The sequence below is a fragment of the Haemaphysalis longicornis genome, unplaced genomic scaffold (assembly GCF_048455015.1).
Source record: "Haemaphysalis longicornis isolate Haplotype H1 unplaced genomic scaffold, Haemaphysalis longicornis Haplotype H1 scaffold_1, whole genome shotgun sequence".
In the NCBI taxonomy this organism is placed as follows: Eukaryota; Metazoa; Arthropoda; class Arachnida; order Ixodida; family Ixodidae; genus Haemaphysalis; species Haemaphysalis longicornis.
In genome coordinates, this window is record NW_027526203.1 from 413,356,439 (window position 1) to 413,382,674 (window position 26,236).

The 26,236-nt window shown below is 46.8% G+C and overlaps 2 protein-coding genes across 2 annotated transcripts in view; one reads left to right on the forward strand and one right to left on the reverse strand.

The window, feature by feature from the left end:
• Positions 1 to 8,556, reverse strand: part of LOC144155534 (queuosine 5'-phosphate N-glycosylase/hydrolase) — a 35,355-nt gene extending 26,799 nt beyond the window's left edge. Inside the window, exons 1-4 of the mRNA XM_077687044.1 lie at positions 8,349 to 8,556; positions 8,150 to 8,250; positions 4,404 to 4,631; positions 1,178 to 1,327 (exon numbers count right to left, since the gene is read on the reverse strand). Of these exons, the coding sequence (XP_077543170.1) occupies positions 1,178 to 1,327; positions 4,404 to 4,631; positions 8,150 to 8,248 (477 nt within the window). The 5' untranslated portion in view covers positions 8,249 to 8,250; positions 8,349 to 8,556. The remainder of the gene's footprint in view (positions 1 to 1,177; positions 1,328 to 4,403; positions 4,632 to 8,149; positions 8,251 to 8,348) is intronic.
• Positions 8,557 to 8,673: 117 nt separating this feature from the next.
• Positions 8,674 to 10,845, forward strand: LOC144155535 (uncharacterized). Its single transcript, XM_077687045.1, has one exon. It carries the CDS (start codon positions 8,995 to 8,997, stop codon positions 9,829 to 9,831), a length of 837 nt encoding a protein of 278 aa, XP_077543171.1. The 5' UTR covers positions 8,674 to 8,994; the 3' UTR covers positions 9,832 to 10,845.
• The last annotated feature ends 15,391 nt before the right edge of the window (positions 10,846 to 26,236 follow it).

Sequence of the window (26,236 nt, forward strand, 5' to 3'; positions counted from 1 at the left end):
CCTGCGCATGCGCAGTCGACTCCCGCAAACACGGTAGGCGGTAACGTAAACACGGTAACGATATGCTAAAACTGTCTAATATTTAATAGGTAGGACAGAAACTGTTTATTCGGGTGTTTTGCTAACCGCTCGCAACTTTCTCGCTGGAATTTTTTTCCTAGCTTCGTTTCTTCAGAAGTTGGCTAACTCCGTGTTTTCCTCCTTTTTGCCAAACCTTGCTGGCAATGTTAGTTGGATGACTTGCACGTGTAATTTCTCTGAGTAGCACATGTGCTAACGTCGGGTTTTTGCACTACACACTCGCTATGCAGAAAAGCCCGACATACAGGCCAGGTGCTTGGGCGACTTTAGCTGCAACAGCAAATTGTGTGACAATATGACAAGTATCAGCATAAACGTCAGACACAAAAGGCAAGCATTCAATAGGTTCATGGGCGAATTCAGCAGCAAGTGCAAATTGTTTGACATTACGGCACGGATCAACAAAGTTCATCAAGGAGAGTCCCCAATACAAGCCCAAAAGGGGTCCCTGGCACACTCACAGTTGAGAACCACTGCACTAGCAGCACGAATAGATGCTGAACAAGGAAGACACATGCATTATCTGTGCAGATGTGTTTTTTGTCCAGTGTCCTTGTGTTGCTCAATGCATTGTTACAGTATGATGCATTGTGACACCGGCAGCACTGCATGAATGCGTTACGCAAGACCGGCAATGCCAAAGTCAGCACTGTGCTGAGTGCTCCGTGATAGGGGATTGGTGATAAGGGTGCAATAACTTGGAAAAGATGAAGCCCATGATGACGCCAATATTATGACAAACATAGCCCAGACACACAAACAGCTTAAACAACATCAGGATGTAGCCAGTTGCCCATACACATGACAGGGGCTAATAGATGGAAATATACCCATGCGTACCACAGGCAACCTGGGAGCACTGCAGTTCCCCCTCTCCTTCCCAATCCAATACCACTGCTATTGTGGTCACAGCTTTTCATTTTCTACCTTAGCGAAAAGGCAAAATAGTTAGGATGAGCAGAGAGAACGGCTAATATTTAGTGCACACAGCACAACTCAGTACATTACAAGTGTCACCACTGTATTTCAACCTAATTTCTCTCTTTTGTTCCCCCAGACATATGAGCAACCATTAAAAGATCAGGCAGGTACGTACAGTGGAAAGGACATGGCCCCACTCTTGCAAAACCTTGTGCCGTTCTTCTAGCAAGGGTATTTGTACATTGGTGTCTGACCGAAATATATGCTCCACTTGTTGCAGGGAAATGCTTCGGCAGAATTCAGCGTCGAGAAGTGGTATACCTTCCTGTAACAGATAGGACAAGTGAACAATTGCAAGTCAGTACAGAACAATTTGCATTTCGGTTGGTAGACCTGGCAAGAACACACAAAAAGAAATCTCGATAAAAAGCTGAACGATGATGCTTGTAATAATCTTAAATATATTCACATAGAAAATAAACCTTGAGCAATAGGTTTTGTACTGGAAACCAAGACCATTGCGATACACTCCATTAAATGTGCAAGTAGGTAACTAATTTACAGATTTATGGCTGCAATGACAAGTGATGTCTTTGACCCATTCACTGGAAAAGGATTTGAGCTTGTATGCTGTTATAATAAAGACGTCAGCACGGGCACAGTGTGTACATCTCGATGATGGTTTGAGTTTAATGGCGCAAGGCCAACAAGGGCAAAGAGCGCCAAAGACAGTTATTTGATGAGGACAGGTGCCCAATTAAATACTAAATTGTCTCAGTAAAAACAAAAGTGAAGCGAATCCATGAAGATGGCTGGTGTATAGGGCCAGGGTGATTATGTATGATATGAAAGAAGCTGTAAAAACTTGACGTCTGATAAAAAACTGAAAAACACGCTTGTTACAAAACATTGGGTTGTCGGCCAAGAAGTGTGATGGGTGTAGCGGAATGTGTTGGCCGTACAGTTCAGGAAAATGTTTGTGTCGTGTGGTGTCGAGTGCCTTGCATTGAATGAGTAAGTGAACTACGGATAGGGACTCTCGCACCTGCTGCACTGGGGTGTAGAAGATCCCGTAAGCAGATACGAGTGCGTTGCATGCGTGTGCCCTATCCGTAGCCTGGCCAAGGCGACTTCCATGTGTCTGTTGTGCGAGTCAGCTGAGTACCGTCCCAAGTGTGGCTTTATAACATGTAGTTTGTTGTCTGTCTGTTCACTCCAGTGTGCTTGCCATGTTCTACGCAAGTGTTGTCTTATGTTTGGCTTGAGGTCTGTATAGGGTACCATTGTAATGTCTACAGTCTTCCTGAGTGCAGTAGCAGCGGCCCTCTCATCTGCCAGCTCGTTGCTAGCGATCCCAGCGTGTCCTGGGACCCGGCACAGGACCAGTTCATGCTTTTGTGCATAGACAGACATAATGGTGTTGAAAACGAGACTAACTATGTGGATTTTTTATCTAGGCGTGTGGGATGACAATGCCCGAACTATACTCGAGGAATCTGTATAGATGATGGAATTGGAAATTTTATGTTCAAGCTTGTGTTGTACAATGAGCAAAATTCCATATGCTTGTGCTGAAAAAATGGTTGTGTGTACGCTCATGGTTCTGGAAGCATGAAAATTCGGACCATGAGCAGCAGTGTGTACATCTCACGCTAGATTATTACCTGCCTCCGTGATAAACCAAGGTGTTAGAACAAGGTGATGAAAATGCACATCTGCCATGGCTAGGTTGCCACAGTGAGTTTTATATACAATGTCCCAGCAAGACTGATTTACAGAAAAAAAAATTGGGGCTGAAACTCTCTCTTGGCGAATTGCTATATAATTTGCACATTCTTTGTGGGTTTCGGTGGTGCTAATTCACCCATTTATGCAATTTCCTGCATTGCAAGGTTGTCAATGGTGCAACACCTGGTGCTTTTCTATTCTACCAACACGCGAATGCTCGTGAACTCTGAAACACATAGCATGATTAGCTTGCTTATCTCCGGCATCAGTTTTTCTAGCCTATCTTCCAACAACTGATTTGGCAAGCACTTTATTTTTAAAAAATGGTTTCAATTTTCCCCTCCACTGTTTCCCCCATTTCCCGTCAAAAAATTATATATATATATATATATATATATAGAATAGGAAATGAGGGGCTCGTTGAAAATAAGACAGAAATATGGGCTGGCAGTCAAGGTTGGCAGAAAGTGGAGAAAAAATGCCCGCCAGGTGGGATCCGAACCCACGACCTCCAGATTCTGGAGGTAATCTGGAGGTCGTGGGTTCGGATCCCACCTGGCGGGCATTTTTTCTCCACTTTCTTTCTTTCTTCCTTTCCAAATTCTTTATCTGTTTCAATGACCTACCACATCCTCCCCTTTGCTTTCCGAGGTTTTCTTGACTGCCAACCCATAGTTCTGTCATATATATATATATATATATATATATATATATATATATATATATATATATATATATATATATATATATAGGGTTTGAAAATGAGGGGCTCGTTAGGAAATACAGAAAGAAATGCCGGCAGTCTATGACAGGCAGTAGACGTTCGCGTCACGCCCCGGGGGTTGAAAAGAAGGTTCCCTTCTCCCCGTGCAGTTTGAGTGGCGCCGGCTACCACCCTCAAGCGTCAGATACAGTTGTAGTAAGTATAAATACCACAGAAAGTGAAGGAGAACACAGTCGCCCAGATAGCCGAATTGGTAAGGCATTCGAGATCTAATCGAAAGGCGTGGGTTCGGTCCCCACACTGGGCGCGTGTTTTTCTTTCTTTCTTTCTCACGTAATTAATAAAAAAAATAATATAGTCTAACCATTCCTCTGTGCTTTCTTTGCCGTTGTAGACTGCCGGCATTTCTTTCTGTATATATATATATATATATACATACATATATCCTGAGAATCAGCACGGCATCAAAGGGACATTGCCTGGATATCCTGTGGGCAGAAAGTTGACTTTCCTGTATATCCTCTGGACATTGAATGTCGACGAAGTTACATTGCATGGACATCCACAAGATATTTTACGGTTTGCTAGCTGGGATTCTGCCAATGCCAGATCTGCATTTGAAGCTTAGTAGGTTAGCATTCAAGCAGCCATCAGACAAAGCATTATAATATATTTACTTCCTAATTATAGTCAAAAATGCCCAGCAAAAAGCTGTCCTTGTGCAGATAATTTGGTTCAAGATTCATTCAATTCCCTAGCAGCCACATGCCTTAATACCACTTGGTACTACGTGTCCACACAAAATGCATGTTGTTTTCAGGCACAGTGTTTGCATTGATTACATCTAAGCCATTTTTCTAAAGTTTTACTTCTTAACTGCATAACAAGTCTACCCATATAGTGCCAACATATGAAAAATGTTGGCACTCTAATGAGGGCTATGCCTTACCCTCAAAGCCCTAGCCACCACAGCACACAATGAGAAGTAGCCAGTATGTAGAGCTCCATTCCAGGAGACCGCAAACTTCTCTGCGCTGTCTCCTGCCCAGAAGTTGAAGTTCAGGGTATCCACAAGAAAAATCCACTGAGCTGCAGAGTCATCCGCCACCTTCGGATGCAGAGGGTGGTCCCGCCAGGCATGCGTTCCAACAAGGCCTTTGCTGTAGCAATCTTGAACCTGCATTAGACCGGTGTTCTTTGCAAAACAAGTACAGTAAGCTGTCTTTGATTGTGACACCAGTTCCAACTTTACACAATGCCTGTACCAATCATCAGTCCTGTTACAGCACCTTCACATTTGGCTCGGGCAATACATCCAGGGTGCCAGAATTTTCCAACAGGCAGTGCGCTAGCAAATGGGGTCGGCCCTCTGCATACATCGCACAGAAACCCAGAAATAGTTGACTTTACAGTACAGCCTTCATCAACCTTGCCTAAAGCATGCGACCGCAAGTGTTCTGAATACTGCAACAGCCTACAGTCACTGCTGTGGCCACGGTAGGTTGACTTTGCACATGTTCTATAATACCAGGCAAAGACAGAACAGTGCATGCTGACTTAGCAACCCGTTTCGAGCCCTGCAGCCACTGGGAGATCCTCACTTGAAGCAGATTATTCGCACACTCGAGACAAGTCTCACATGGGCTGCATCAGGGCCGTAGCCAGAAATTTTTTTCCGGAGGGGTTATGGGTTATTGTGAGGGAGGAGTTTTACCAAAAGGAACACAAGTTTCGCTTTCGCACTGCCTGGAATAAATTTCGGGAAGGTCAAACCCCCAAACCCTCCCTCTGGTTACGGCCCTGGACTGCATACTTAAGTTTAAGGGTATCCAATGCAGGCTACCACATTACCTTCCACAGAATGACAAAAATAATGAAGAAATAGTCTCAACTTAGGTGACCTCATAAACGAATACAACTTTAGACACTTATAAACGGATAAGTAATTTCCACAGCAAGATGTGGCTTTTCTAACAAGACTGCTATGTATGGGCAGAAAAGAATTAAACATGCACAGAGGCACAATGGCATTGGATACTCCATGGGTATGCAAACTGGGACTTTAACAGTATACATTTCACGCAGTTAATGAATTGATTCGTTTTTATCACGTTACAAGTGGGCAGCTGCCAAAGGCTTCTTGGCCTTGCACTGGTGCATCTGTAGTGACTGAATATCCATTATTTCAAGCAAGTAAGAACTTGAAAGCAAACCAAAGCTCTGTTGTGGGAAACTAACAACAGCCATTTGGCTTCAATAAGCAAGGTTTTGCATGCAAAAAATTATTCCTCCTCTTCCAAAGAGACTGGTTTAATGTCTCAAGAGAAGCGCGCCCTCCAAGTTGGTTACCCTGCCCACATGTGCTGGCTGTTTGAACAGTTTTGCATAATGCCTTACTTGCTTACATACTTGGCTGTGGAAACAGCTGGATGAAATCCCTCCAGCAAAACCATCAACTGGGCCTGGTTGACAGGAATTTATAGTTTAGCATCAACACTAATAAACAAGACCTATTTAACTGGGAAAAATAAAAGAATATACACACAAGGGCAACAATTCATAAGCTACACACATAGCATGAACAGCCTTTTCCCTGAACTCCCCCCTTGGTCAAGAAACTTCACCACTGAAAACATCAATGAGAAAACAACCTGCATACACACCTCTAAGCCATCTTCTGTTCTCCATGTAAAAAGACTATGCTATTTCCCTTAAGCACATATCTCAGTGGACAAACAGTGCTTTCGTGAACTCAAAAAACGTCATACATGTGCCCTCCCTACGGTTGCCCATTAGAGAAAGATTTTGCTCTTTGGAGCATGCTCATGCAATGCCTAGTTTACCCTATGTATAATCAGCTGCAACTGAAAGGGACTTTGCATAGTACACTCATTTTTCAATCAATGTATTTGTTTGCACGTTTCACCTGGCACTGTTGTGGCCCCTTCCCTCTGATCCATTTCTTAACTAGGAAGACAACCTGTACTCCATATTTTGAAGCAGCTTTTAGTCGCGTGTTGCATACAAAATACCCTCATTTCTTCCTTAGTCCTTGTCGCTGACATTGAACAGTCCGGATGATTCTTTGTGCTTGCGCTTGAACTCAAAACCTTTTACCAGCTGCTGAGAAAAGATAACTGATACACAAACTCAGCAGCAGTTCTCTCTACTTTACAAGCAAAATTTTCATTCATCTGGTGAACGCACATCTTGGCGGGTGCTTAACCAAGGCATGAACATGCAACTCCACTCATCAGCTTAGGGTGCCCAGGACAATAACTGAACATGGCTTAGCCAATATGGAGGTTTCCTGCATCAATAATAGCTGCTCTCTAAGAAGTTTGTAAAAAGCTTTAACGTTAGGCACAAGAGCAAAGAGCGACATGAACTTTTGAATGGCACTGGGACAAGGACCAAGAAAGACATTGCAGTAATTCCATATGTGCATTATTGCTTGGAGCATCGAATGAAAATGGCTGTGTTGAAATATGTAGGAGAGTCGTGCTAAAGTGAACAGAAAAATGGATGGGAAATGGTCACAATGATGCGAGGCAGAACATGGTAACAGGTTCACTGCTTGTAATAGACTTTGCATTCGAAATCCCTTTCAGTTGCAGCAAATCATACAGGCAAACCTGACATTGTGTGAAATCGCTCCCAAGGCCGCACCATTCTAAAGGGAGCATGAAAGCGCTTTTTTTTTGGGAGCATGAAAGCGCTCTTTTCCACCAATGTGGGTGCACGAGAGAAATAGCAGAGGCCTTTTGCATCCAGAAGAACAACAAGCATGTAAGCCAGGCTTCTCTTTCCCTTATCTCTCCAAAGGCAACATTTCTTGACCGAGGTGGTTTGTGAAAAAACTACTCTTGTCACATGCACACGTCATTGATCCTTGTCCTTGTAAGCATATGCCCGTATTTTTTCGGGGATGAAATTTAGATGAGTGAATTGTCGCCCTGTTTTCCCATTTCTTCCTGTTTCGTCACTCAGCACAAGTAAACCATGGATAAAATTTGCATTTAAACTCAAAAGCATGGGTGCAGCCTCTTTGGTTATACGCTGTCACCCAATTCCAAAGCCATTTCAGCTAACATTGCATCACTTCAGTTTGCTTCCTCCCAGCTTGGCACCAACTACATGCCCTTCCACCAAATATGTTCAGTACGTACATCCATGCAGCTTGTGCGGCCGAGCCGCTAGCACACACGACTGCTGCCACGTATGAAATCAAGGATCCCATTACGAACTTCATTTTATTAGTACCAACCGTGAGCACTTCTTTTCTAAAGATTCGTTGTACCGATAAGTGAGGATTTTCGCAAAAATTTTCCAGATAAAGGTGCTTTTACAAACACATTTTCAAGCTTTAACGCAGAAACAAGGCTGCTGTAAGAGTACACAGATCTCACGAGTCGGTAAGGGCACACCACAGGGCATATTTAGGCAGGCACACTATTTTTCCAGTCCTTCAACATCATTAACACTCAATACCAACTGTTGATAATGTGCAACCGACAGCGCTAGGATGTCTTCTTGTGCTTTCACACATGTTGAGGGGAGTGAACCGAATAAACATCGTATCTTAACGTATTTTAACATTTTGCCCAAATTGTCCACTAGGCACCCACTGACTACCACTAGTGTTAAGCAGGTGGGCGTAAAGCCTTGGAAGAGAGAAAGCAATATCGCACTCACAACATCCGCGACCCCGCAGATGCCGACCGAATCAATGGTCACATCTTTAGCATTTCGAACGATGAAGTCTGCCGCATCTCTTGGGCTTAACACGCTCATCCCTGCACAGAAATGAAACGCATGAACGATGTGTGTGTGTTAGGAGCAACATTAGGCAAGTAAAAAAAAAAAAATGGCAACGGCGGTGCGCTTCACTTGCTTGTCGAGAAACCACGTGCGAGGCGTCTCAGCAGCGTTTCCCCTGTGATCTACGCTGTCGGTTCCCGGAGCAGACGCAAGCGACGCAAGCTCTGTCGTTCCGTTCTAGCTCGGCACCAGCCCGTGCAGGCACATACACAGACAAACAAACGTTCTCGCTTCTTTTAGCAGCACGCGTGATGCCGCCTCGCTTCGGTGTCAGTGAACGTCGCTATCTACCGGTGCCGAAACGGCTCGTTGCATTGGCTGCGAGATGAGCACGTGACAGCCGCTGCACGTGACTGCTGCGATCCAGCCGCAGCCAAGTTGACAGCCGATTTAAAAATGGCGGCGCGCAACCGGCGAGGATGCGGCGAGGGAACCACAACAATCCTTGCGCAACCACCGGTGAACAGCGGCAAAGGGCAACCGTCACGTGACGGCGACGTACAATAACCCGTGAGGGGGTGAATGTCCGGCGGTCACCTGTAAACAGTTGCCCCGCGGTCCGCCGGGCGGCCCACGATACCGCGGCGGCTGCTGCAACCCGGGCCCGGAGCGAGCAGCCAGGTCAGTGGCCGTGATGCTGTCGCCGCGCAGGTGTTTCGACGTGGCGCGCTGGCTGGCCCCGCCACCGCCGCGATGACCCCGTTCGCTGCCGGCTAGCCATGGCGCTGAACTTCTCGGGCGACGACTACGGCAGCTTCAAGGGCCGCCTGGGCCGGGGCTGCTCGTGGACGCGCGAGGAGACGCTGCTGCTGCTCGACCTCTACGAGAAGGAGCGGCTGACCGACGAGCGCGCCGACTTCCCACCACACAACACGCCCAAGTACCAGAAGGTGCACCAGGCCATCTCGGGCTTCCTGGGCGCGCACGGCTACAGCAGGACGCCCATGCAGGTGCGCGAGCGACTCAAGCGGCTCAAGCGCGACTTCAGGGAGAACCGCCACGGCGAGTTCACCGACCGCGTCGGCACCATCCTGGCCAAGCGGGCCGCGCTCGGGGCGCCGGCGTCGCCTCCTAACGGGTCCGCGGCTGCCTCTGCTGCCGGCCCCCACAGCTCGCCGGAGCATTCCCTCGAGGCCTGCTGTCCGGCCGTGCTGGTCAAGACGGAGCTGGGCACTCCGCCGGAGCAGCCGCCGCAGCAATGCAGCGCGTCGCGCAAACCGCGCCTCGAGTGGCCGCTGCCGGCCGCGGGGCTGCGGCTGCCCCCCGAGCCGCCGAGCGGGCGAGTCGCGGAAAAGCAGCGGCCAGCCGTCTCCGAGGAGCTGGGCGCCGACCGGCCGGCCGCGTCGAGCAACGGGGGCCCCCGCACGCGACGCAGCCTGCAGCAGCGGGTGGTGCGGTTGCTGAACCAACTGCTGGCCGAGAGCCGACGCCAGACGCAGGCGGCCGAGGCCTTCCAGCAGCAGCTTCTGTACCAGATGCACCTCATCTCGTGCTCCCTCCAGGTCCTGGCTGCGGGCAGCCCACAGGGCCCGCTCAAGCGTGACGACGCCAGCTGACTGTTCTCGCCCACCCCGCCGTCCACGGCCGCCACACAGGGTCCCCAGCTCAAGCCGGCCGCCTCCCCCGTACGCAAAGTGACGGCAGGCCCCTGCCGAGCTGCTGACTTGACAGAACACTTAATGGACCTCGGTCAGGTGCTTGCTGCAGGGCAGAGTGTGAGCCGAAAGGGCAGTAGCATGCGGAGTGCAGGAGGCAAGCTCCGTGCTGTCCTCTGTTCCCTTTCAGAACACCAGTCACAAACCATTCTCCACTAATCTCTCGGTTGGCGCCTGTGCATATACCTCGTGGATCCCAGTTTTGAAATGCCGTTCTTGGTGGCTGCATTTCACATTTACTCGGAGGGCAAGCTAATAGGGCACATGTGATTACTGGACTTTCAGGTGGGGTTGTTAATGTTCTGCGGTGTACTGTGGAGTATGTCTATTTTTGAGATTGTACGGAGGCCGTTTCTGTCGAGCTTTGGGGGCTGTGTATAGCAGCAACTCAAAGAGAAATGTTATTTATGGTCAGACGGTTGGTAAGACTAATAAGTATATGTCTACAATATATATATATATATATTATATTATATTTATTGAGGGGCAATACTAAGAAATGCATTTTGTATTCATAAATCTCCAGTGTATTTTTAATACTTCTGAGCAACCAAAGGAATAATTGCAGTGCAATTGGGTGAATAAAACAAGTTTTTACATTCATGAATTTTGTCGATAGTTTATCCGTCCATTGGGATTGTATCGTTAGTGCCATTAGACACCACACAGAATGGAAGCTAAGGCCAGGGTTGCCAAGAAGGCTTAAAGCTGCCATAATTTCATGACCAAATACGTTTATGACTGAATAGTTGTTGACTTGTTACGGTCATTGTACTTGCTTGCTTGTTTTATTTTGCATGAAGTCCTAAGAATTGTGTTCAAGGCATAGCACCATGTCGGCGCTTATTGCTCACATCGTAATTTGTGGTAAAGTGCTGTTTTTAAATGCGGGATAAAAATTAATTTACCTGCTTCCATGATTCTATCTACGCCATAGATGATGCTTCACAACAGTGATAAGAGTCTGCAGTGATACTCGTGGTGACAAGTCTTGCTGTTATCAGCAACATGTAATACGCTAAAAGTTGTTGGCGGTTGTTCAAGCTTACTACTGGCGTAATTAGTGGCTCTAAAATAGAGTGGAATGGATGGTTTGGAAAGCTGGTCAAAGTTCATGATTGGAAAAAGCAGTGTGGAACAATGTACTCAGAATTGTACAATAACACAAAACAAATGTTGAACTTGCCACTGGCAGTCTTTATTGAAACATGTAAACTTATGCACGAAAAAATGCATAATTGCGTGTTTTAATAAAGACTGCGAGTTCAGTGCTTGTCCTCGGTCCTCGATCCTTACACTGTCTAAGCTGTTTCGTGTTTTTTTCAATTGTGAACGTGAAATAGGCAAAATTGTTCTGCCAGGATATGATATCTGTATTAAGAAATGAGAGCCTTGCTGCACCACATGGTAACTGCTGAAAGGGTGCATGTGTGCAATAACTAAAGTAGGGAATGAAAAATGCTGGGGCATGATGTGTCTCTATTTCAACCCAGTCGAAATAGTTGTTCTTTGGAGCATAGCAAACAGCCACAACCACAGTTTTGTCTCATAGCTCCTAAGGAAGCTTCTCCAGAAAGCCCTACTGTCGGCTATTGCCATTCCGTACTCTCAAATGGGATATTTCTGTGGTTGAGACCTTCATGCTTAAAGCTGCTTTAATTTTTATTTATAGCCTAGCAAATTTGCCAAGTGTTGCTGGTGGAATAAGACATGCATTATGACCCTGAATGAAGGTATGAAAATAAAGCGACCTCTAAATTTTTTGTAAGAGCCAAGTTTGTCAGGCAGCTAGCTTTTAGCAGCGTTCACCTGCAATGCTGCAATAATTGCGTGCATTGTAATGGAGTTTCTCAACATGCTGCTAGACTTGATAAGTGATAGACGAATGTGATAAACCAATGATAGGTCTGACTTAGCCGGAGCCAAGCGACTATGCCCCAACAGCAGTGGCAGGTTCATAGGGGATGAGGGCCAGGGGACGCAGTAGCAGAGGCTCCCAAAACTCCGTATGCAGTTCCGACTGCCCAGGGGTGCAAACGGGTGAGTGGCTGCACCACAAAAAGATCTTCTATCTTATCTTTGCGCTGCCAGAGTTTCATTGTCTCTGTTATGGGTTTGGGTTCTGGTGGTGGTGGTCATTTGAGCATCAAGGTGTACCAAGTTTGGCCAACCGCTGGAAGTCTCCAGGTGGTTTGAATTAATCCATCTATTCCTTGCGCATGATGGCACACCCTATGGCCGAGGATTGTTTCGTGTTTTGGTGTCTAAAACCCCTGTTGCAAAATTCTTTTGCTTCATCCTTTTGCACTCCTTGCACCTTCAATCTCTTACTGGTAATGCCTGAGCAATCTCAGAACCTCCCCCACCACACACACGCATGCTTGATCTTGACCTGCATCGTGAACCACTAAAAGTGATCCTTTATTGCAAGTACCTTCCTTTTTGTTTTCCATGTGATAACAAATACACAGGTAGCTTGCTGTCCTTGCAACAGGCTCCTTGTGTTTCTATCAGTGTTTTGTGAACAGTTCCTTTTGATTTCATCTTAAATTCGAAGCATTTCCTTCTCATTTCTGATAATGATAGTACCAAACAGCAGGTTCTTTCTTTGGTGCATAAAGTATGTAAGTAGCAATTTGTGAACTATCATGGACACGTATAAGCAGTGGTAGAACATATTTATTTTGGATGTCTGTTTTTTTTTTTTTCGTGAACTTTTATGTTGCTTCACAGTGGATGCTGTAAATGCTTAGGTGTCACCTTCTGCTAAGCTTTTCCCTATGTTTACGTTGTACAAAGCACTGATAATATTGCTAACAACTGCAGCCATTTCCCTACATCATTGTTACTTAACTGGGTTGGTAGAGAAACATTGCAGGCAAAGTACCCCGGGTTTGGTACAATTTCAATGAAATGCAGCATGGGAAGAGTGGATGTGCAGTGTTGTTTACAAATACATTTGCTGCCTTCCCTACACCTGTGGGCTGACCACAACTGGGATACATGCATTTGCTGGCTCCGACTCCAACTGGATGAAGCAACATGGAAGTGGTTAATTTTACCAGCCCTGGGGCAATTTTCTGTGAAAGTGGTGGGACAACTGTTATTCATGAAAAAGCAGTCATCCGCAACCTGTTCTGCAGGAACACCATTGGGCACAATGCATTCACCCACATCTCGTGTGTGCAAAACTTTTTGATGTCAACTGTGCGTCTTTCCACATTCAGGCTTGACTAAACCACATTCAAAAGACAATTTACTATGGAGGTATGTCCAACGTATTGCTTTTGTTGTGCGTTTTCCCAGTAACTGGGATGCCAGTTGGACATTTTGCAGGCAGAGTATGCATATAGGTACAGGATAAGGGAAGAAGATGGGGCTCATTGTGAAAGATGGGAGAAGGGGGGGGGGGGGAGGTCATCTGTCTCCCGCTTCTCGGGTATTTTTCATCACTTGCACTTCACCTCTCAGTATCTCCAGTTCTGCACACCCTCCCACTGACTTGTTTAATACTTATGATTACAATGGCAGCTAAAGATTTCCTCAAAAGTTTGTCCTGTTTTTGCATAACTACACTCTTCCTACAAAGAAGCTGCTGTGAAGATCAAGTTGTATTGATGGGAAGTGTCTACTTTTCGGTTATATGTGTGCATACAAACTTGTCCACAAGCAAGTGAACTTGCAGGTGTTCCAGGACGCAAGCAAAGCAGGTTTTTTGCAATCGAGAGTCTGGGTGGTGTTAGGTGCCTCTGCACACTACAAAATGCTGAAAGATTGATGTGGTGCACTGTGCACACAGTTATCAAAGCACCAGCAAAGTACTTTCATATTTGCAGTTAAATAATTGTGGTTTAGAGCCTCCCAAGCCTACAATGGTACAAGGTATACCATTTCTATCCTTTGTGAGTAACACTGGTGACCTTGCAGTTTTCAAGTGAAGCCTTTCTGCAATGCTGTATGAGCATGTGGGTGTGGCACCCACTCTACTGCGCATCAGTGCGTTGAAGTAGAAAAACACACAATAAAACGTTGGCAGGTTGCAGACAATACTGTAGAAAATTCACAAATTGTGTACTTGTTGAAATCACGGGCATACTAGCTTGCTGAACAAGTGGGCTTGCTTTACTAATGGCAAGAAAAAGAATGTGCCATATTACTGCGTGTGCAGCATATAAAACTGCACAAGTCGCTCATTTTACTTTTTTTTTTTTTTTGAGCAGGAGGGTTTACTTTTTCTCAGTGCAGCTAAAATGAGGCACACAAAACTAGCGAGGTTTGGCCTTGTTTTGATTAAAATTGCACCTGCCATGAGAAATGGGAAAGAATTGGCCGTAGGAAATATAGTTGCCATGCTTCATCAACAGAGCTTTACAAGCGTTTGGGATTTAGCTAAGTGAAATGCACACAGACCAGTCGCAGGCAGCCCTTTTCTTATGCTTGTTTAAAAATGGGTTGCAAATTGTGTGGCATTTGGGTTCGCATCCAGCTACGATAGGCCATAATCTCAACCCTTTCTTTTCACTACAGCTTTATTGGCACACTTTCACGTTGCACTTACTACTTAATATATTGAAGGCGCCTCGTGCTTTGAAATGTGTCACCAAATTTTCTCTTGAAATGTGTTGGCATTGTTGCTCATAGCTTTATGACCTTAGCACTAATTTGATGAAATAAAACAACGTACATATCGAGCCACAAAGTTGGCACAAACCATAGAATTTTTGTGAAGTGGGCAATCATGGCGCTTAATATATATATTATAAGTGCTTCCTTCAAATCTACAATACAGCCATAAAATTATGACAAAAGCTTTTTTTTTATAATTGTAGTTGGGCGCTGAAATAGATGGCTATGATAATTTTTTGTTTGCCTGGGAGCAGTGGTGCATATATGCATAATTGCATTTCATAGGGAGAGGGGTTCTGAAAAGAAGGGAATAACACGAGAGGAGGAAACACGGGAAAAAACTTAGGGATTCCGTGGGCGTAATTTACGCACACTTCCGGCTGTTTTGTACATTTTTGGTATTTTTCTTCGGGTACTTTGTAAAATGTTTATTGCTGACTGTGAGGGGAGACAATAAGGCCGCGGTAGGATATGGTGTGTAGCTTGCAGCAGAATTATAATTTGTAGCCATTGCTGAGTTCGATCTCCGCCCTACCCACTCCCCACAAACCTCGAAAATTTCTGGGAGGAGGGTTCCGCGGCCCCCTCACGTCCTGCGTGCGCCAAAGTCCAGCAAGCTGTAGAAAAATAAAGGACAGGGACGGTAATTAACTAGGATTCGCGAAGGAAAACCGTCGATATCTTTTCAGGGCAAAAGCAGCACAGGGCGTGAGGTAAAAAAAGCGATGGAGGTAAAAGCCCAAATTTGGCACGTATTAGCGAAAGCGTGGCTTCGCGCGGCCGAAGTGGTGCAAAGTGACGCCGCCAAGAGCCATGCATGGCGTACTCGTGTAAGCCGATCGAGGTGCTGGTCAACTGACAGGCTTCGGACAGCTGCACCGCCAGTAATGTAATACACCCAAGTCCCACAGCCTACAGGATCGCCTCAGCATGAATCGGCGTTAAAAAGAGTAACAACGCGAGCACACGCGATTGGTCCTTACTGCGCTGTAGGTGGAAAAGGTCGACCGCCACAAGTGAGGAAGATGTATAGTTTTATAGGTGGGTTATTAAGCGCATCGAGAAGGCTCAGGCCAAAGTAGGAGAAAGATCCCTGCGTGAGTATCTCCTATCCGAAAGGAAAAAGAACCTGTAGCCCCGTCAGCATGCCGCAACGTTTCGTCGAGCATTCAAGGGGTCACGGGCGTCCGATATGGTAAGGTTATGTGTTCGTGTCTTTTTTTTTTTCCCCTCACGGCACGATTACTAGAACTTGACTGGTTGGTTGATTATAAATAATAGTATCGGGCCTTAAGAACTTTACCGGTGTAATCAGTATAGACACATGTGCGTCCGGTCAACCCAGACGCACACGTGTCGATTGTCTTACTTTAGGATTCATACGAGGCCCCGAAGGGCCTACCAAACGGAGCCAGCAATAATATACCCGACGAAATATCAGCTTTACTACGTCATAATGCATTGAATACCTCAGCAGGCAATACAAGATGGTTTGAACATGCATTGAAACGGTGCCGCGGGTCACTCAAACAAGCCTTCACAAAGTGCTCTTACGTTCGTAATGAATGCAAAAATTGCCTATTTGGCTAATACCTGTTGCTTTACCCTGTGAAATGAAAAATGTAGTTTTCTGACGCAGCCCATTCTTTTTATATCACTTTAGTTTTAAATGCAACATTTAAGTGAAGAAAACGTATTTATAATGCGAGAAGCGCACATGCTTTGATTTCTAAAATTTGGGTGCGCTTGGTTGGCGCCTAGAACTGCCGGTGCCTCAGCCGACTTGCCGACTTGTGGGTGTACGAAATTAACCCGCTGACATCGGTTACCTGTGTGTCACAGGGTTTTTTCTAACGGTCGCTGCCGTCTCGTTGTGGTTGTCGTGCTTGTCCAAGGGCGACTGAACGCGGGAGTAGCACGCGCCGTAGTCGAGTAAAGACCACCCGCTGAGAAGACGTAAGGGCCCGCGTCGCGGCGCCACTTAATGGTGGTGTCGCTCTGCAGGCGACTAAGTAAAGTTGCTTCTATCTATCTTCTAACGGTCGCTGCTGTCTGTTTCTTTTTAATGCGATAGATTGCCCTACGGCATAACAGGGGGGTTTAAAGGTACAACACTGCACCAGTTGCACGCAGAAAGCCAAGAAGAGACCGGTACTGGGGTCCCCATATTCAACGCTTAAGATCGGGGGGTCTCCCAGGATGGAGCCCTGTGCCTCGGAGGTGTTGGATTCTGGCGTTTCTAAGACCTGAACAAGTCCACAACAGGTGTTCAACGTCAGCTTCTGGCGCAGGAGTCACACAGAAGGGGCAGGTGTCCGCAAACGGGTTGTGGTATCGGGCAGGCCAAGCGTGAGCAACTACTCGCAGTCCGCAAGACATGCAACGCCGCTGCAGAACTATTGACGCCTTAGAACAAATGACAAATGATGAGCTACGACGTGATTTCTGGCTTTCTTTTTTACTTCTTTCAAATTTACAGCGAAGCTGTCTTGCGCTGGGTTATGACTAAAACTGCGTGCGTGGGTCGCGTCGACAAAGAATACCACGAACTCAATTCAATATGTAGGTATCCCGGCAAAAAAATCTACTGATATTGGCCGCTGAGTCTACCATTACGCCGAGACTAATTTAGTTCTGAGTATACGGTTACAGGCGGCTGTAACTCTTGTTTCATCGAAACTATCCCGAAACAAATAATATGATTCAATTCAGAAATGACTCAAGGGTGAGTTGTGTGCATATTATTCGGTCAACATAGTAAGTCACCATGCATAAACAGTCTTTCTCTCTGATCTTCCATATACAGTAGTGGAAGGGCTCTAAATTTTTTACCTGTCTGAAGTAACGTACATATCAAAAGGACTTCACCTGTGATCAGAAATGTCCCTGTAAGAACTGCTTCGAAGTTTTATTAAGCTAGCATAATCAAGGTTTCTATAGTGTGATAAATACTTTTTATTTCACTATTGTACAGGGTGTTAGACAATAAATGAGCATCTTTAAAAAAATTCCTGGCCGAACCGCTTTTTAGTTCATGCTAAAACTTTACATGAAGTTCCTTCTTTGTGGTTTATGATTTTGTTTAATGCAAGAACCGCGACGGAAGTTGCCTGCTTGTTTAAGAAATAAATAAAAACGAACAAAGGACTCGATGGCCCGCAGATCAGCATTGCCTGTTTTGTTCCGGAAACTCCATGCCGCAACTACAAGGGCTGTCGAGATTGTAAGATGGCCACCGCGGCTTTCCCGTCGTCACCTCCTTTGTATTTAAGTGCCAAAATATAGTGCCTAGAAATTCTAGGCACTATTGCCAAACACACACATATGTTAGCCCCGTGCACGCAACCAAACCTTTTCGTGCCAATCCTCCTCTCTCCGCCAATTGCAAGTCTTCACGGTGCAAGAGTCACGTGACCTTTCTGAAGTAACATATCAAAAGAAGGACTTCACCTGTGATCAGAAATGTCCCTGTAAGAAGTGACGCGCAGTGGGAAGCGGCGAAAAGAAAAACCCGCGCAAGGTCTCTGAAAGAAGCCTCCTGCAAGAAAACCAACAGACAAGTAAAAATGGACAAAACAGGTCTATAGCCTAGTCAAACAAAAGCCAAAGTGCCGGCGAGTTCCATTTATGCAATGGAAGTGGAACTAATGCACACTAGTGCAACACTAGTGGCGGATCCAACGAGGAGCGGGACGGTTGGGCGATCGCCGCCCCCGCTCATCCCCCCCAAAGCCACTAACTAATCCCGACACTGGTTTTTCGGCGGGTGTAATTTTTTAGACCACGGCGGGGACCATGGCTGTCCGCGGCGAGCAAAGCACCTCCCACTCCTAACTTTCTGTTAGCGTGATACAGGCGTGCAAATCGCTTTCTCCCCACAGCCGTTTTTTTCCCTCCAAAGCGCAGACTGTCGTTCAAGGCTTATTGCGGCCATCAGCGCGGCAGCGAGGCCTTTTTTTAACGGGTCACATGGGTCCTGCAAGAAGTTGACGAAAAAAATTAGTGCCCTGTCATTCTGTGAAGATGGATGATCTGCGAAGCTGAACGCAGTCGACGGAGTGCACGAAACAATTAAACCACGCTTAGTTTGTCATTTGCGATTGAGCATGCTTCTAAATACCCGAATGAAACTTGGATGGACTCTGTCTTTATTCTAGCGAACAAATGTGAGCCTGCCAGTTTCCCTCCCGCGTACGTGGTAGGCAACTGCAGTGTAACACACAACCCAATCCCAATCCGCTCGACCAGTGAAAACACCAGAAAGGTCGCGTTCGGCTGTTTGTCGTCCACGTCTGCACAACGGACATGTCATCAGTGAGGGCATGAAACCTATAACTTCGCGTGCACGCTCCCCCCCCCCCCCCCCTCCTTCTTTCCCCAACTCCCGCACGTGCGCGCATAAACCGGCAACCGTTTATGTGCGCGTGCTTAAACGTGAAAGACACCGGCAAATAACAGTTGTGAAAGAGGGGTCGGCGGGGCGAGGAGCAGTGCCGGAGCGGCGCCGAGTAAAGCGTCTTCACCGGAATGAAAACTGGGAAGTAGGGGAGGGGGGTGTAGACATATATTTCTTCGCAGTTAAAAGCACTAAATGTGCAACTGAAAACAAATCATGCCTTTATGGTTGGTTAAACCCTTCTTTTCCCCTCTATCAGCATTATGGAACGCCACCGCCTCCCCCCTCCCTCCTCAAAGAAGTAGGCACCTGTATCCATCCTGCGATCGGGACCCTAGCACTTGCTCCTAATACGGCCAGAATGGTGCCTGGGAGAGTTGGCGAGTTCCGCCTGCGCGTCACGCGCCTGCATCGGAGCGGCACTTTCGGGGAGACGTGCCATATTCGCTGAGCGTCGTCTGCTACAGCCACGACTCCGGGGCGCTCTCTTGAAACCCAGTTTTCCACTCTTCGATTGAAGCTTTCGGGCAAGGTAGCAGAGTCATTCGATGCTGACGGTAGTCTTCTTTGGGATAGTTAAAATTTTGTTTTGTCTGTCTGCATGGTGGGTAGCACGACAGCGGGACAGTGGGGTGGCTTGAATAGTGGTGAAAAAGGGCGGGGTGGCCTAGTAGGAGAACGGGTAGGGTTGGAGCAATACCTTTTAAAGAGGGAGGGAGGGAGGGAGCGAAAGAGAGGAAGGTGAGAGGAGGAGGCGTGGAAGGAAAATGAGAGCGTTACCTAGCAGGGGCTGCAACCGCTATCGTTTTTTCATCTCATGCAGCGATGCGAGGATATACGCGGCCATTTTTTTATCAACAGCTTCAACGTGATCGTTCTCCTTATGAAGAAAAAAAAACGTTCGTGTGAATAAAATTCCGAACCCGCCCGCGCACTTCAGCGGGGGCCAGGGCCTCTCTTCCCGTGGCCGCAACCGACATGGTTGCACCGTTCGTGACGCTATGTTGGCGCGGCTCGCAACATACAATTTGAAAACGTAGGGCGCTTACTTTGTTTAGTGTAGGGTTGTGGTTATTTGACTGGTCTGCCCGACAGTAGGGTTTCGCTAAAACGAATAATTTTACGCTGTACCTTGAAGTTCGTTATAACGAAGTTTTACGCTACTTCGTTCGATCCAACTGCTGCTTGGGATCCAACCTTTCCATCTGCTCTTTTCGACTTTAGGTTCTTAAAATCTGCTCCTCTTTCGGTGGGATTCTTTGGCGCTATCGGTGGAAGTGCCTTTTTTTTTATTTGTGGAGGTACCGCTTTTTAACAGTGCCAGGATGTCAACAGTATTATGTGTACAAAAAATGGGGAGGGGGGGATTGACGGGATGTATAGGCTTCTATGGCCTAATAACGAGCTGACAGTTGATTGCAGCGCAAATATGGAACCTTTTATAAAAAGAATACTCGTATTATTTCCATATCCTGATTTTTTTTTCTACCTGTGTCGAAATAACTTTATATTCTAGCTTCTTGGCCAATCAGACCACGTTGTACTGAGCCATTTTTTCGAGGACACCCCCACCACAGCAGGAAGAAAATAGTAATAAAAAGAGGAGATGGCGGAGCCAGTGGAGAGAGAGAGAGAGAGAGAGAGAGAGAGAGAGAGAGAGAGAGAGAGAGAGAGAGAGAGAGAGAGAGAGAGAGAGAGATGTTTATTAGAAAAAAACTCTTTAGAAATTCAGAAAATTACCTAATGCGTAGTATTAATTATCATGCCGCTTGTCTTGAGTGTGAGTTCTTTACAGCCAATTTTTTTTGTTTTTTCTAAATCCTTCCCGACCAATTATCTCCATTACGCTAGTATAACGATTACAGGTGTTACTTGCACCAAATCTCTTTTTTTTTTGTAAATTAAGGGCGTTACACGGTTCGCCATTTGGTGTTTTTTCTTTTGTTTTTCTTGTTTCTTGGTTTTTCAAAATTTGGTTAGACCAATTGCCTCCAGTTACGCTACTATAACGATTACAGGTGGAACCTCCGAAAAATCTGCATTATTGTTGAAATGCAGGGAGTTACACCGTTCGCCATTTTTCCGTATTTTTATAATCTTTTTTTATTTTTTAGTTTTTCAAAATTTCGTTCGACCAACTATCTTCTTTTACGGTATTATAACGATTGCAGGTGGAACTTCCACGATATCTGCATTTTTGGGGAAATGCAGGGCGTCACACAGTCCTGGCTGTGGGGGTACTCGACAAATAATGCTACGTGCTACGTCTTAAAGAAGAGGTGTTGGCATTGTTCTATAGGGTGGTGCTTTCCTTTCAGGGCCCCAAGCTCTTCTGCTCCTCTCCTGGCTCGAAGAACCAAGTCCCTCGAGCTTGTGAGCGTATAGATCTACTCCTGCACGCGTACCACACCTTGCCGTCAACGCCGCCCTCGGTGATTCCTTCGAGCACCTATTGCTAGTTCCTGCGATATCATCCTCCGTGTTCCACGGAGGTGACCACTGGTTGCATCGTTCTGCACCACCCACCAGACCTCCCACCATGGCCTAGAGCCAATCAGTAGCCAATAAAAGTTTCAACTTGTGATCGCAAGTTGATGAAACTTGATCACCTTCACTTCTTTCACAAGCTTTCGCCTGTAATATAAATTAATCGACTTCCTTCGTTGTGGGCTGTCCTTGTCAGCCCTCTGCGTGCTTTGTAATTAAATGTAATCTAAGCAGGCCATGTTGTTCTCTGAGTCAGCGACGGAGATACCTGCAGGAACGGCATTCAGTCAACTGCACACAACACCGTATGCATGCCTGTAAATTTGTCATTCGGGGCTACAGCACTATCTTCGCCACGCGGCCCACTTCCAAATTTCAGGAGCTGGCAGCTTACCGCGCTGGCGATCATCTGTTTTTTGCCTTGCATGCACATCCGAAGTGAATGCCTATATCATCAAGATGACGATGGCCTCAACGAGTTTGGTCCGTATATGTCCTTACTCTCACAGCCTCGTCTTCCACGCTCTCCTGTTTCACCCCATCCCCATTTTTCGTCCTCCTTGCTCACTTTTTCTTTCCTCCAAATCACCGCACATTGCCCCCTGTTGAGCGCCCTCTCCTTTTGCCGGCCCCCTTTGAAACAACGAATGCACGGCAGCCGCGCTCCGGCCGGTCTCTTTTCGAACACCAACTGCCGCAAGAGTACGCATATTCTGTGGCCGGTCGCTAGCCGTGCTTCGGCCTGTTACCGCTTCCCGAAAAAAAACGGATGCCCTAGGGCCGTACTTCGGCCGTTCTCTTTCTCAACATCGGCAGCCGTAAGAGAACTGAATATCTGGCAGCCGGTTAGGTGCCGTTGTGCGTCCGGATACGGGCGGACGGAAAAATACCGAAGCGCTGGTTGCCGAATGTTGGCCGTTCAACGCATGATCAGTGGCTGCCAGAACCTGGATGCTGGCCGGACATGCCAGAAAGCGGCCATAGACGGGCCGGTCTTGGGGCACACTTTCTGTGCCGCCTGGGCTCGTCCGCAACGAGGTAAGGCATGTCGATGGGTCCGCAGGCGAGCGTAGTGAAACGCAGAATCCTCGAGCCGGAACCAAAGCCGCGTCCTTGCCCCCGCGCATTTGAGAGCGGAGGAGGAGTGGCACTTTGGTAGCTGCGAGTACGCCTCTTGGAGTACATATGTCGCCATGTCTTAAACCACGGTTACCCCGGGTGGTAGAGCGTTGATGGGCATCGACATGCGCTGCGAGGTTTGGACCCTTCCTTCGAAGGCGCCCACCCCAGCGCAGTGGCCGGCACGGGGAAAGAGAGCAGCGGGAGCGACGATGCGGCCGTCTTCAGTCTACAGCAAGCCAAACCGGACTGGAGGACTCATCCGTCCAAACCCGGCGGCTCGTGCTACCTGTCGGTGCAAAACAAGCGAGGCGACTAGGGACACGCTGCGGCGACGATATTCGCATTGAAGAGCCACGGCGACGATGGGGCCTTCACCACGACGTGTCCAGTAATTGCGTAGCGAGATGCCCTGCATGCGGAGCAGGTGATTGCACTCTGATTTTGGGGCCGTCAGCCTGCCTGATTTTCGGGCGCGTGGGAACATGGTATCTTGCGGGAACTACTGCCGTCGGTGCAGAGCAGCCCGCCGTTTCGTGGTTAGACCGGTTGGGCCAACCGCGACGGGACCCGTTGCAAAGCCCAAAGAATGCCGCTGTTCCAGGACCAGGCTAGTGCAGGTTTACATAGTTTTTAGCTACAACTGCGTCTACAATCACATGCTCAACTATACAGAGGCCGGACTGGAAGATCTTGTGTGGGCGTTTGGCTCAGTTGCATGAAATGATTCGCCGCAGGCCTTCGTGGGTTCTCTTGAGCGCCGTGTGAGACTGGCGCGTTTTCTTCTTTTTTGTTGTTGTTGCTGTTGTTGCTGTTGCCGCGAAGTTTGATGCGCAATATTTTATTTAAATTAACTGCCGTTTCCAGACGTCTTGAAGCGAACTGTTCTTGTTGCAATCTGCTGCCACCGCAGAGATATATGGACGAGTCGCTTGTATATATGGCGCACTAAAGGTAAGGAAAATCAGCATTAGTGCAGCGTTTTGGATACGTTCGAAATCACCCAGCCGCGCTGCATAACTAGTTGGACATCACGTGCTTACATCACTCATTCGAAACACCGTTTTGCGATCGTTTCAATAGTACGTAATGCATGGTTGGAGCGAAAATTAACAGACGCAAAAAGAAGATGGGGCAACCACACACCCTGGAGTTCAACCAAAGTTTATAATGAGAAGAACCAGGAAATCACGCGTATATATACGCCTTGGTTATTGTGAGTAAACGAGGCGAAATCTAGCGTGTGTGGTTGTCGCAACTTCTTTTTGTATGTTTTGTAATTTTCGCTCCAACCACGCAGTCCATATAATAAGTAACCAACTTACTCGACTTTGTGGGAAATGGGGCCAAAGACAAGTACGAAAACAGAGAGTAACAAGAAGGACTCAGTGTCCTTCTGCTCAGTTCGTACCGGCCTTTCACCGCCCATTTATCTGCATTGCCAAACTGCCCGCATTCCTTTAGGTATACGTCAGTCTTACGCCTGCAGTTGAAGTATCTACGCTGGTGTGCACGTGTACGACGTCATTGTTGTGAATTTGTGGGTGCAGCTTGGACGTTTTGTGAAGGCTTCAAGTTCCGACTCCTCGGGACATTTAATTCTGCTCACGTGCTTTGAAGGCGAAAGCCTGGCGATACTTATCGGACTTCTTTACTGCTCCGTCGTATTTGCGTCCCTTTCCTCACTATTGTTTCTTCGTTTTTTTTTGGTGCGAATTGGTTCGGCAGGCTCCTTTGCTGCTACATCGCGTTTTCGTTTCTTTGTCTCTCGATGCGAAGCACAACAAGCTGACTGGTGACAATTGACAACGCAGCTTCCCCAGAATCAGTGGCCTGCGCGGCTGTGCTGTTCTGTCACGCGCTATCACGCTCATGTGTCACGTACTAGAGGTAAACCTGGATGTAACGAACCTCTATGTAACGAATTCCTGGATTTAACGAATTTTTTTTTTTTTTCATTTCCCGTTGCCAACCTTTTGAAACCCTTGTGTTCGCGACCTCTATGTGACGAAGGCGTCGCTACGGTTTACCTTGATGTAACGAATTTGCTACGCCGATGAGACATTGTTTTTTTGCTCTTTTTCTAAAAAATTGTCTGGAGACATACATTAATTTAGCGAACTTCGTCCGATCCGCAAACTACCGTGCGTTTCCAGTGTGAGTGTGGTGTCGGTTAAGCTCGCCTGTCGGCGTGTAGCCGCGCGTCTCATCTGCCATCTGTGGTGTCGGTTCGTGGGTGATGAGTTCTGCTGCCACGAAATGAAAATTTATGTCTTTTCAAGACAAGCTCGCAATTTTAAATGCCGTCTCCGCCGGCGAGAAAGAAAAATGTCGCCGCACGGCACAGTATTCCAGCTGGAACGCTCTCAACAATTTTGAGTGCGGGAAAGAGCGTAAAGTTCTCGAAAAGGCACCCTTTCAGCGTCATTTTCGTCCTTGAAACGGGTTAAGGCACCGAAGTGTCAAAAGGGATACTTAAGTTACGTTTGTGAATACGTAAGTGTCCTTGCTTCTTTGGGTGCGGTGTAGTGCCTAAGCTCGTGGGAAAGCAGCAGGCGCAAATGACGCAGTTTATCACCGTAAAATAAATCCTTGAACGGTGAGTTCACCATCACTGATGTCTAGCAGCTTGTTTTCGTTTCTCCTTCATTCACGCTAGCGTTAACTCGAAACCTGCATGTCTACGAAAACCTGGGTGTAACGAAAAATTGCGAATTTTCGTCACTGACTTCGTTATATCAAGGTGTAACTCGTTATATCCAGGTTTAACTTGCCAACGTGCCGTATCGTGGTGGTAGCGCACTCGGCTTCTACCCTGACACCCGGGTTCAAATTTAAAAATGTTTTTAAAAACGATAGCCTTTCTTGGGCTCCTCAAACGCGAAAATTTTGCTTTGCATGTTTTTCTGTCTGTCTGTCTCTCGATTCAGCAGGCCGGTCAAGGTTGAAAGAATTCTTGAGCGAGCAGTTTGTATAGGCGAAACATTTTCAATCTAATAAATCCCCACTTGGCCTTGAGTCCTGCCAAAATAAAAATGAAGGAAGCGAGGAAGGTAGCGAAGCTGCACGCAACCTTCTTCAGCACTGAACTGCCGCTTCTTCTTAGATGCCACAATTGGAGTTCAGCGCTCCTTGGCCCGTTTGCGTTGAACGGATTCGTTGTTCTGGGCCCACCGACGTCTCTTGGCAGCATTCTCTGTGACCACTATAAACCGTGAACTCTCTGTAATCTGTAGTCGTGGACTTAAACCGTCGATCGTGCACCGCTCTACTACTACTGACGATGAAGAGAACGCCTACGTGTAATAGTACACAACACGACAATGTACTTCCACCACCACAGGCAATGGAAGTGGTCACCGAGGGAGAAGAAGAGTTAGTTAAATTCTTTAATGGAGATGAGTACTACTCAACTACACTCAATGATGATTAATAAACGCACCTCTAACTTAACGATGTCAGTGTGAGGAAATGTGCTACTGCACACACAACGTCCAATGTACAATGATTATAACTTATAAAAAAATGAAGGAAGCTCGCACTTATAGCAACAAAGATGGGGTAAAGGTCGTTGCGGCAGCGAAAAAGACGCAGATCGGCTGCAAGCGTGGACTTAAACCGTCGTAATCGTCACGAAAGTTGCGTACAGATTCGCTTCTTTCAAGTCTTTAGTGTGAA